The 13,047-nt window shown below is 44.7% G+C and overlaps 1 protein-coding gene across 1 annotated transcript; it reads left to right on the top strand.

Moving 5' to 3' along the window:
• Nucleotides 1–4,555: 4,555 nt before the first annotated feature.
• LOC144129924 (uncharacterized) lies at nt 4,556–10,814 on the top strand. The gene is made up of 3 exons (XM_077663983.1): nt 4,556–4,582; nt 8,840–8,981; nt 10,402–10,814. Exons 1-3 carry the CDS (start codon nt 4,556–4,558, stop codon nt 10,812–10,814), a joined length of 582 nt encoding a protein of 193 aa, XP_077520109.1.
• The last annotated feature ends 2,233 nt before the right edge of the window (nt 10,815–13,047 follow it).

Raw genomic sequence — 13,047 nt, 5'->3', positions numbered from 1 at the left:
AAGCGCTATTCAACCGCTCTCTTATCTTACCCTCTTATCTTCTCTTTTTTCTCTTCATCATCACGACAGTGCATAGTCTCTGACATATTACTTTCTTGCTCTCTCTCTCTCTCTCTGAGGTCGCAGCTCCTTTTCAAGGAGAGTCCAGAAACGACACACGCAATAAGCTCCTCAGACATTGTTCACATAAGACACGTACTCCATGTGAAAGCTCCCAGAGAGCCGGAAGAAAATAAAAAGCGATGTAGAAGAAAACGGAACATCAATCACTGCCGGTGGTTTACTTCACAGATCCGCGGGCTTCCTGTATCGCGTCACAGATCAGACTGACGAGATCCCTGGAGCTGTACGCTGCTAACCTCAGTCTGCGGAGGGAAAAACAGCTCTTAACGAAACCTTCTTGAGTTTATTTCTTTTTCATAAAACGGACGCGTACTTAAGCCCCTGCTAAGGCCCGCCTACAGGCTTTGTGACAGTTTGAAGGCCGGTAAGAACGGCAACATAAGGCTGGGCCCCATGCTCCCAAGAGGCAGTCTATGCTCACGATCTTCGGCATCTTACTTGTGGCATGTGAGTCTGCCATGCGGCTTTAATACATACCTTACCTTTTTCAGCCATATGCATGCGCATGTGAAAAGAAACATCTGGAAAGCGAAATCCAAATTTGCTTTAATTAAAGTATACTGACATAAGAGTCAATCCACGCTAAACGCACCAGATTTTTGCTCGACCATCCCCGATTTCTTCTAGAAAGTTTATGGCGCTTTACTGAACTGTCGAATGTAATTTTCCATAACATTTTGAGAAAAAAAAAACATTTCCAGACCTCTAACAACTTTTTAATTCTCCAGACGAGTATAAAACTGGGTCGCATTAAAAAATTACAAAAGTAATTGTTTTCCTTTCCTTTCCTCATTTCTTTCCTCAGAATGCATAGGCACTGTCCGTTCGTATCAGGTAGCAGAGTATTGTGAGTACAAAATATTTTTAGCGCTTTCAATTAATTGAGTTAGCCCAGAAAACCCTATTTTCACATTTTTTTAAACATACGCGATATTAGTGAACGATATAACACTTTTTGTCGGCTCTTTGCAACATGTACAACTTAGTAAAAATGCTGGGTAACCAGCAAAACAAACAAACTTTCTGATATAAAATACCGAAGTTGCGAAAAGTGCCTTTTTCAACGTATTTGCCAAAAATTTCACGCTGAAGTGTTCCTATTAAAAATACAGTATGCGCCGCAGTTCATAGCTTTTGTTAATGCAACTCCGCGCCGCGATATTTACTGGTCATTTTTTTAGGTGAGAAAACCATTTTTAATAAGGAAGTAACTACCCACCAGCATCCACCCAAGCGTCGCCGAGCGTCTACAAAGGTAAGCTGTACAACTTCCAGAGAAACTAAGTATCTAAATTCATCCTGGCTCGTGGTTTCAAACCGGGACCACCGCTTCGTCGGAACAGTCATTGAACCAACTGCGCTAAACGGGACGGCTAGCTAGTAGACCAATAACTCGAAGTGGGAGCTCTACTTCACCTCGGGGGATTACCCTGAACATTTGACCAACACTAGCCGCCGCGGTGGCTAAGTGGTTATGGCACTCGGCTGCTGCCCCGAAAGACGCGGGTTCGATCCCGCCTGCGGCGGTTGAATTTCGATGGAGGCAAAATTCTAGAGGCCCATGTACTGTGCGATGTCAGTGCACGTCAGAACCCCAGGCGGTTGAAATTTCCGGAGCCCTACACTACGGCATCCCTCATAGTCTGGGTCACTTTGGGACGTTAAACACCCATAAACCAAACCAAACCATTTGACCAACACTGTTCAAGTTATTGATCCATTGGCTCTCGCCCTACCATATGCTAGCCGTTGGAGGTTCCGGCAGCTCGGGGAAAGCTATACTGGTTCGGAACAAGAGATAGCAGAGCGCGGTGGTGCCGAGACGCTGGCTTCCTGATGCAATCACTTACGTTGTTTTTTTTTCCCGTACCCTCCCCGAGTCCCTTAATACCGCCGACGCATGCCACTCCTCGTGTAAAGACAGCATGTGAGAAATGCTAGCGCCGCCTACGCTCAAGGCATGGAAGCATGAACGCGTGAATGTGTCAGTACATAAAGGGCTAGGATTTTTAGCAGTGCCGCCGCCGTGTTGTACAGTGGCAGCAGCGACTGGCGATGTGTCTTTTAAGTTCAAAAACTCTTTTTCGCGCCTAATTAAAAAAATTCTCCAACAAAAATTCGTCACGAAATTATTGTAACCAAACCTCATAAATCCATCAATTTCGGAGTGTTTTGTATTTTTAATAGGAACACCTAAGAACAAAATTTATGGCTGAATACGCAGCAAAATGCTCTTTTCGCAACTTCGGCATTCTAAATTCTGAAAGTTTTTGTTGTGCTGCATTTCTAGCATTACCGAGTGGTACATGTTGCCGACAGTCGACCAAAAGTTTTTTACTGCTCACTTATGTCACGTATATTTTTTAAAGGAGATAGCAAAAACCTGTAGGGGGCACTTAAGGTCCGCCCTAGGTGTGTGACGGACCGCTGGCTGTCCTCTTACCACTGCTGGCGCAATGATGCCGTGGTTAAGTGATGCGCCAATGCCCCGGCGTTTCAAACAGAGCCACCAGTGAGGCTTGAGAGACGCAGGTTGCTCATCCCGAGGAGCCTCTAGCGACAGGTCATTAATTTAACTGTCACCTGCCACGGTGGGCACTTTCTTCACAATCCGTGGGCAGCTTGACTTTGTGACGTGACTTTGTGACGTCACGTCACAAAGTCACGTGACGTATATATACCACCTATGTTGCTTCTCTGAGGATTTTTCGCTCACGACGCCGACGACGACAGTGACGCCCAATTTTTCGCTGAACGGGGCCCTTAGCGCTGCCGCGTTAAACTTGTGATTTCTAGGTTGAAATAACGCACTAAAAACGTGTGAAAAATTGTCCACTGGCAATTTTTTTTTTTGCTATAAGATGCGAACGAAAAATTCTTACACATTCTTCAGAAAAATTTGGAGTGTTAGATAAAGAACTGGTTTTCCTTTATTTTTTAATGGCGGCAATTTTTTTCACCCGTGTAGAAAATTCAAAGAGTAAAGAATTTTTTGCCTAAAGGTATTGTGAGGAATTGTGAGACAGTTGAATAAAACGTCATAAACCTTCTGGACGACATCGCGGATCACCAAGCGCAATATCCTGGTTCGTTTCGCAAGGAATGATCCAGAAAGGTCCTTGATAATAATGCTTATCACTGCTTATCGCTGTTTATCATTTCTACTTATCACGTACTTACCACGCTCCCAAGCGATCGGGGAGTGCGGTAGGAGGCAAAGTGGAGCTGAAAGCGTCATCGGCTGACGCAACGCGACGCGCCAAAGTAATGCGAAGTGTGCATAATGCAGCGAATGTAAAATCATTCAAAAAAAAAATCACTGTCGAGCCATAAAGCCAGCGAGAATAAAGGGAAGTCTAAATGTAGCAAAAGTAATGCATAAAACCGAGGCAAAGTAAAACTAAATTACATCAAATGAAAATGTGTTAAATAGAAAAGTATCAAGTTGAAAAGCATCACATGGAAAGGCATCATCGTAAAAGCGCATTTTTGTTACGCAGTTCATCGCATCGGACCATCAGAGCGTCTGTCAATTTTTTATAATTTATCTGCGAATGTTATGGTCTGGAGAATTCCAAATGTAACCCAAAGCATGAAATGTCTCCCAACAAGTACGCTCGGCGTGACCAGCGCGCTCAAGTTAACGGAGCTAAGGCTTTCAGCCAAGCCGGCTCGTGGGTCGACAGTGAGACTGGACTGCCTTTTCGATTTGGAAGGCAGTGCGCTTTACAGCGTCAGGTGGCTCAAGGACGGAGAGGTGCTCTATACTGCCTCCTATCCAGCTATCAGCCGACACAAACGGTGTCCCCGCTTCCAGGCGTCGCCGAGTAACGTAAGCACTGCAAGTCACCCTGAGAACGCACAGCTGGATCTCATAAAAACAAACTTTGAGCTAGGCCTGTCTGGGCAAGGAGTTAATGCGCTCCTTCTGAAACAGCATCGTGAAAGCCTGAGGCACTGCAATACATTGTGCGCTCACCAGAAATATTGGGATGAAGCAGGGCAGGTTTCCTGAAAAGACCTTGTAGCTACCAAGGCTGTCGGAGAGAAGGATAAGGCTCCTTCTGATCCTCGAGACGTTTTTACCCCCGGGAGTATAGCAAATGCCCCGTTACACGACTCAAGAGCAGATCTGATAACCCGTGGACTTTTCATCAATCCTTAACATTGTTTCCCACTCAGCATACAACGCGATGGAAACTGTACAAGCATAGCGCACGCTAAAGCGCATCACTCCTACGCACATCGTTCCTACTTCTCGAGGCTTCTGTGAGGGGTATGTAGGACAAAACTTCAGAGAAATGAAAGACAATCTAAACCATGGTACTCTTCACACATTCCCAAGCAAAGGTACCCTTACTCTGACATGGTAGTGAGGAGCTCAGTGGCTCGTCGCATCTATCACACTCTTTGAGAACTGTGCTTTGCTCTGATGGCGTATTACCTCTTGGACACGAAGGTGCGTAGCTCTATCTTTGGCAAAGTATGAAAAGGAACATGTATCCCCCGCAAGAGGTGTACAATCGCAGCGGACCACGAGTACGGCTGGTTGAGGTTGAGATGTTGAGGTTGTTGCAATCTACACGTGGGGTAAGCCTTGCGGATTCTGCCCGCAATTGCACCGCCGTAGTGACACTTTATTTATTTATTTATTTATTTATTTATTTATTTATTTATTTATTTATTTATTTATTTATTTATTTATTTATTTATTTATTTATTTATTTATTTATTTATTTATTTATTTATTTATTTCGTTTACCCTCAGGGCCAGAGGCCTAACAGAGGGGAGTGGTTACAAAAATAAAAAGAAACTACATACAAAGCAGCAAAGAAATTAGTAATACAGAAAAGGTGGCTCCTAGTCATACAATATTACCTAACGGGTTATTGATGTGCTGATTATTAGAATATAATGTAATACATACAGTGCATCAATACAGTGGAAAAAAAACACATTTTGTTAGCGCAACAAAGAATCAGATGGCCAACTTATACAATGTCATACAATATAAGACAGTACGTACAGTGCAGCAATACAGTGAGAAAAAAAATGGCAGTACAACAAATAAAAAGGATAAAAGAATCAGATGCTCCTACTTGTACAGTGTTCTCTAATGCGGTGTTGAAGTGTTTGTTGTCAGCAATGGAGCGGTTGATGCGGGAAGGTGATTCCACTCAACAGCTGTGCACGGGAGGAATGACTGAAACATGGCATTGGTTTTGCATGATGGAAAATTAAATGGGGTCCACAAACCTGGCACATACCTCAGTCCTGACCGATTTACATTGCTATAAACAAAATTACCCATAACAGTCAAAAGTCTGCTCTTGCTGTCCCCATCTGGAGTCCAGACCCGAGTTCTGGAGGAACTTTAAAATAAGGCGTGAAGCCTCCTTTCTGCATGACTGTTTTCCGCTCGGGTAGACAATGTCCTGAAGGGAACTGTGAAGGGATCCTGCCTTCTTACGGTGTACCCTGGCTCATCTGCGGCTTCGCCTCAATATTGCTGCCTGCTGCCACCGACGCCGTCTGTTTCTTTATTTGCCGCTACGGTCGCATTTGAGATTAGGCGAAAATGACAGGCATTTGTACTAGCTGCTTTAATTTTACATCATCTACTGCCCATAAGGAAGAGGTGTAGAAAGGAGCAACCAAAAGAAGAGAGGGGGAGAGGGCTGACCAAGCTGTTGCCCCTCCCCTTTTCCTACCCTTAGGTTTAGCTGAATGGCTCAATACACAGACAAAGCGGTTCGTCCCTTTCTTTTTCACGATATTCGTTAAAAAAAAAACGAAAATACCAACCGCACCACTGGGAGATCGGTCGAAAGAAGGGAGCGGCGAAGGTGAGCGGAAACATGTTTTTCTCATTCAACTGAAGGCTTGTTAAGAAAGTGAAGGTTTGTCTATACGGAGTTAGTTTGGTGAAAACTGCAATGGGACTTGCCTATAGCAGCAAATAAGTGCTGCACAAAACTGTTTGTACCTTTCAGACAGGCTAATTCACGCATCTGAACTTGTCTTGTGCTACGTCGAGCTCTCTGAAGAGGCATTTCATGTTGAGAGAGATCTGGTATGGGTCAGCTAGCAAACTGGACGTATCTACACACAGGGCGACGATTTCGGCCTTGTCGTCGGTGTAGGTATTTAGTACGATTAGGATGCGCTGATTGGCCACTATAATCTTCTCGCCTTCGACAAAGCACCATGATTCCACACCGCTACCAGAAATCGAAGCACGAATCAAAGTAAAAACGCCGCCGTGGACCCATATAAAACTGCCATCCTGGCTTACGTTGTGCAGTGTTGCCAGACATGTTAACGTTCTCCCGAATTACTAATAATTTACGCTTTGTACTCTACTGGGGAAGTAAATGTTGATGAGAAGAACTCACTGTACATCCTCTAAGTGAAGCATATGTTTTTGGTTTTTTTTTTTTCAGCTCGCAGCCTCTAACGAATCGTCATTAACCTCGGACAACATAAACCATTCCACTTAGGGAGCTTACAAGTGCGAGGTCTCATCAGAAGCGCCGTCGTTCGAAACGGTTAAAAGACTGGGGGACCTTGTGGTCCTCAGTGAGTAAACGCCAATCTTCTTTCACAAGGATAAATGCGTTTTAACAAGCTTCGAGAAGTAACCGTTCTTTGCGCTGTGTTGTATCCTTTGGCACCGGATGGCATTTGTAGCTTCTGAAATATATGCTGAAAATTCTCGCACGCCATTTAACGCACGCGTGCCATAAAGGGAAAGGTTGCGGCCATCTCTGAGTTCACCACATTACGTGCTGCTGCCCATCGAATCTAGATTAGCCATGCTTCTCAACATTTTATGCCCATTACTCCTGCCTTCTTTCTCACGCACATGAACCCCCCCTCTATCCTCACCACTGTCAACGATATGTATATTTCCGTTTGGTTTGCCCTGTTTTTATTGAAGTCGAAAGACAGCATTTTGTCCTCTCATTTTCTCTATGTCGTCCTTGTCCGAACCTTCAAGTTACAAGCCTACTCAAATTTAACATCTGCCTCGGAGGAAAGAAATTTTCGGCTACTGTAATGACATCGCCGCCGGCAGTGCGCGCGCGTGTGTGCGTGTGCATGCGTGCGTGCATGCGTGCGTGCGTGCGTGCGTGTGCGTGTGTGTGCGTGTGCGTGTGCGTGTGCGTGTGCGCGCGTGTGTGTGTGTGTGTGTGTGTGTGTGTGTGTGTGTGTGTGTGTGTGTGTGTGTGTGTGTGTGTGTGTGTGTGTGTGTGTGTGTGTGTGTGTGTGTGTGTGTGTGTGTGTGTGTGTGTGTGTGTGTGTGTGTGTGTGTGTGTGTGTGTGTGTGTGTGTGTGTGTGTGTGTGTGTGTGTGTGTGTGTGTGTGTGTGTGTGTGTGTGTGTGTGTGTGTGTGTGTGTGTGTGTGTGTGTGTGTGTGTGTGTGTGTGTGTGTGTGTGTGTGTGTGTGTGTGTGTGTGTGTGTGTGTGTGTGTGTGTGTGTGTGTGTGTGTGTGTGTGTGTGTGTGTGTGTGTGTGTGTGTGTGTGTGTGTGTGTGTGTGTGTGTGTGTGTGTGTGTTAACATAAAAACTGAAATATTAGCAGGAGTCTTCCGTCCATGATACGGCAAGGAAATTAACATGTCTTTAAAGAAAAGAAAAACTGGCGCTTTTGGAAACTTCATAACATTATTAGGAGAGCCATTAAGGCCAACACAAAAATTTCCTGCAGATTGAGGTGTTCTGTAACAGACACAAACTACGGTCCCTATAAGGTTAATGCTAATACTCGTGCAAAGAAATTCAAGCTGCGAGGGTACAAAAACATCATAAGAAAATGAGCTATTCGCAACTGCAACCAAAATCCCGCCACCGGAACGGAGAGAACGATTTTTCCTATAAACATTATAATGTTGTTGACAATCAAACAGTTCAGAAGTATCAGTTCTGCCCGACAACAATGTTTCGGTCATGACTACATCAGCAGAGCCCGTGTCTATCAAGGCCGATAGGGCTTCTCGTTTAATCACGAGGCGCCTAATATTTGCGAAGAGGAAGCTTAGGCCCAGAGCAGATTCTGCTTCAAGGGCAGCGGCAGCACGGACAATGGACAAGTTTGAAGGCCGTACTGCGTCACTGGCACTGGATGGTTTTTCAGGGCGAGCTGAAATTCACCCATGCGATCGGTTTGTGAACAATAGATGTAGAATTTTTTTGTTTACGAACAGTTTGTTATAGTGCAAGTTAAAGGACAGTTCATGGCGTTTCGAAATTCTTAAACCTTTTGCCGCGATTGCCTGGTGGCCTTAGGAAATCTGCTCGCGCACAAATCTATAAACGTGGGTCTTCTTTTTCTCATTGCGATGAGACATCTTCTGCTTCGGAAAAAAAAAGACCATTATTGGGTGGGACTTCTTATCAAAGAGAGGCTCTAACCTACATCTAAAGCCGTAATCTAACCTATATCCTGAAAAGAAGTTCGCCAATGAACAAATGATTGAACAAAGCTACAGACACGTGTATGATGCTCCCAAACAACTTGCAACAAACTGCGACCAAATAGGTGGGGTCGATACTTATCACTAAAGCCATGGAACTAGTTAATGATCGAGGCGACGTAGCAAATTCTTCTCGCAGTATGCGCTGTACTGATATGTGGAAATACCCCATTTATTGGTTAGGAAGCAATGACCCAACCGCTATACATGATTAGCGGCGTTCTCTCTTTTCGCGCAGGTACAGCAGTCGAACGTGTCCTCAGTCTACCTCGAGAAACTGGACGCGTCAAGTGCAGGGACTTACAGCTGCGAAGTCGACACGGACCACCCACATGCTTCCTTCCCGACAACGCAGTACACGGCAAATCTCACTGTACCCGGTAACTGACCACTGTCAAACACTCGAAGATATAGGGTCACTTTCGACCTTTGCTTTTTGATTACTTTTCCTATCCCCTCCCCTCCTCCAAAAAAAAGAAACCTTCTTGTGCAAAACAGAAGGGTTATCTAATATTAGCGTGCATGAAATGCTTTCGCCAGAAGATACAAAAAGTGATCCTGCCCTAGCAAACGAACATTACTTTGGGCAAGTTAAGCGCAGTTAAAATAAAGCAATAAAAAGAAGTTTATGTGTACAATGGCTAACAATAAAAGAGAAAGAAAGAAAGAAAGAAAGAAAGAAAGAAAGAAAGGAAGGAAGGAAGGAAGGAAGGAAGAAAGAAAGAAAGAAAGAAAGAAAGAAAGAAAGAAAGAAAGAAAGAAAGAAAGGAAGAAAGAAAGAAAGAAAGAAAGAAAGAAAGAAAGAAAGAAAGAAAGAAAGAAAGAAAGAAAGAAAGAAAGAAAGAAAGAAGTAAGTAAAGAAGTAAAGAAGTAAAGAAAGAAAGAAAGAAAGAAAGAAAGAAAGAAAGAAAGAAAGAAAGAAAGAAAGAAAGAAAGAAAGAAGTAAAGAAAGAAAGAAAGAAAGAAAGAAAGAAAGAAAGAAAGAAAGAAAGAAAGAAAGAAAGAAAGAAAGAAAGAAAGAAAGAAAGAAAGACCCCCCGGCAATGCCCGGTTTGCTATGCCCTACACGGGGAGAGGAGGATGAAAGGGGCGTAAAAGATGAGGAATCTGATCAAGAGGAACCTGGTTAATGAGGCCGACCTCCCACCTGTTGTCATAGGGGCTTGAATCGCAATTAGTTATATTCCGTCCCTAAAGCAGATATCTGGCAGCAGAGGTCTTTGCGACGAGTGCACGACCGCACTGGAGAGCCTGGAAAGCACCACGGTACGTTCGGGTTTGAAGAAGTCGACGAGCCTGAAGCAGTATGTTACGTTTTGCGAAATTAACGCCGCTTTCGGGGTGTTAGTAACTTTGTCTGTAAAAGGAAGAGTTCACTTACTACGAATATCTGATACAACGAACGCAATCCACGTGACCGTCAGGTTCGTTATATGCTGGCTCGACTGTTAAGGAGTAAGCTTTCATTTACAATGCCTAGTCCTGCTTATAACAGTTATTTGTTCATTAATAACTGTTGAAATTATTACCAGCCAAAGCAACATCTGGCTTAGGAGACCCGTATAGTATCAGAGGACTTCAGACTGATTACAACCACGCAGAACCCTCAGTACCAAAATTTTGGTACGCGATCCAGGCATCGAACTCATGACCTCCTGCTGGGAGCAAGTACCATATAGTTAATGGGCCAGTGCAGCGGATTCTTGCTCACATTTCGTTCTTTCCCTAAGTGCGTATAAGAGGGGCACAGAGTGTATGCGCTCTTTTTAATTGCACTTTCTTTGCTATATTTTCGCGTAGAGCTTCTGTACACAACGCCTGCCCTAACAAAGGACAGGGAGATCTACCAAGTCGGTGACACCGTGCACCTCAACTGCGCATCCCGCCGTTCGAAGCCGGCTCCTGAACTCACGCTCTTCGTCTACGATCTCCTCGTGAACCGCACGGCCAAGGTCGGAGACCACCTGAGCGGCCTCCAGTCGGTGTCCCTACGGCTTGCCCTGCAGTTGACAGAGGAAACCTCGCGCGGAGGCCCTGTGCGAGTCAAGTGTCAGGCCGGCTTTGGATACAACTATGCGACGTCTAGCGGGACCAGCGTTCTCGTCCTGGAGCGGACGGCATCGACTCCCAGAGCCCAACCACATCCATCACAGCACGAGTGCTTGGCCAAAGCACCTGCGATCCTCGCGAAGGCTTGGGCGTCCTTCCAGTAATGGCGCTATAGAGGTGGAGGAGGAAATGTTTCCAAATGCCTTCCAGAAGCAAAACACTCGGATGTACAGGACGGCGCTAATAAACGATATCCTCCGTTCGTTGGGGACTACTGGGGGTATGTTTATGCTGGCATAAAAAGACGAGAGCCTCATTCCAAGGCATTCAAGTTGAAAAATGTTTTTTTTTTCTCGCGCATAAAACAAAAATTGCTCCGATATGAATCGCCGACCGTAACGTAGCTTTGCAATATGTCGCATTTTGTGTTTTTACTTAGACCACTCCAGTATGAAAAATAAGACTAATTGCGGGGCAAACCGCAATTTAAAATTTTGAATTTTTCTTCCATTAACTCATTTCGTTCTATTCAAGATTAAACATTTTGCCTCGTAGTACATTTCCCAGAGAGCCGTTGAAGAGTTATATATTGCTCACGAATAACGCTCAGGTTAACAAAAGAAAATGATAAAAATGGTACTTTTTGGGCGAAAGTATGTAACTAAATTGTATAAAGCATTTTATTCCCTCAGTTTATTCTTGACTAATAGTAAAGTACATCGCTTCTACATTGCTCAGTGAAAATTTATAGCGTAGAAAAAAATCTAATTTTTGTAAGCTTTTTAATGAGGCCTAGATTCGCGCTGGTCTGGAAAATCCAAAGGGGTGTCAATTGTCCGTCAAATTTTTTTCCCGAAAAAACATTGAGGTAAGTTACTTTCGGAGGCGTGATCAAGAGCTAAAAATTTTCTTCGGGAAATCTAGAGGCTCGAGCGCAAAGTCTGGTGCGTTTGGCGTGGCCTCAAATACAAGCAACACTGCATCGGGTGAATCTGTTTTGGCTGTTCAACTGCTTTGTGAGACCCTTAGAAATTTCGTCAACTCGAACGCAGCTTTGCACTTGTCTCACGTTCTGTAAGGCAGTAACTTAAATGCCACACAGAGTAATGGCGGATTCTCAACGAATGCCACGTAGTAATTTTGTAAAACTAGCTGATAACCACTAGTTCTACAAAATGACTGCGTGTATGATACATAGTGATACAGCCAGCAAAGACTTCAGCCTCGACACAAGCACTTTCAGTAGGCAGCTTGAGCGCCACGGTCATGTTGTTACTAGCGCAATGTAGCGCAAATACTGATGCCGCAAGCATCCGCAAATTCATCTCTATTACCATTCCGTATACCCTGCAGACAGCACGCGCGGACACGCATGAAGGCTCTTAGCATTGGCCGAATGTCCAACGGAATAGAAAAGCGCAAGCGGGATATCTTTTGGAATTATCGATCGGCTAAGTAGAGGCCCAAAATAACGTCGCGTCTCTCCTGTATAGTAAAAGCAAATATGTCGCAGATGTGAACTGCACACAGTCGGATGCACGCTTCAGGTGGTCTGTGAATCGCCTTATAAGTGTCTTGAGTGCTTCGTGCAGTCTAATTGCTGTCGATAACACCGAATTATCACCTCGCGTAGGCTCCAGCAGCTATAGAGAGCAGGGAACATGAAATTTTTGACAGCACCTTGAAGGCTTGAAAGTAGTCACAGCCTCTGTCATGTGGACAAGAGCTTTTTTCAATCCAAAGCACCCCACCTTATCCGCACTTACTCACTAGCTCACACACACCTTGCACTCGCGTGGTTGAGGTTGAAGTTGTTATTGCTTACAGGTGGGATCCCTTAAATTTTCGCTAAATCTCACAGAAATTGTTACACCCCCACAACACATTAAAAAAAATTGTTAAAGGCAAGAGTTTGCGACAGACACCTGACCTAGCTAAGCACACAAGCTCTCACAAGTATTAAACTGGCGCTGTCATCATATGAAGTTCAGTTCAGTATCCTGGAAAGTGGGACACGGATTACCACGTGGCATCCCTGTTCTCTTGAGCAACGCGAGCAAAACCCACCACCCCGCGCCGTGATCGGGGCAACACGTTAGGTAATGTAGATCACAACAAACACCGCAAGAGGAACATAGCGGAGACGGTGTCAGTCCTGTCTTACTCATGCACGCTGGAGTTCGAGCAGAACCTGTGCGTATGCCCAGTAGTAGAGAGGCTTCAGACCTACTTAGTCCCTTTGTCACACAGGGTTAGTCTGGCGGGCAGAACACGGTTTTGAAATGACTTACAGCTCTTTCTTCAGATATCGTTTGGAATCTCGAAGGAATTTCATTGGTGCATCAGTAGGCAGTGCTTTATGGGCGAGGCTGCCAGCGACCAGTTTCCGTGGACGCC

The sequence above is a fragment of the Amblyomma americanum genome, chromosome 4 (assembly GCF_052857255.1).
Source record: "Amblyomma americanum isolate KBUSLIRL-KWMA chromosome 4, ASM5285725v1, whole genome shotgun sequence".
NCBI lineage: Eukaryota > Metazoa > Arthropoda > Arachnida > Ixodida > Ixodidae > Amblyomma > Amblyomma americanum.
This window is presented reverse-complemented; position numbering and strand designations above follow the sequence as displayed.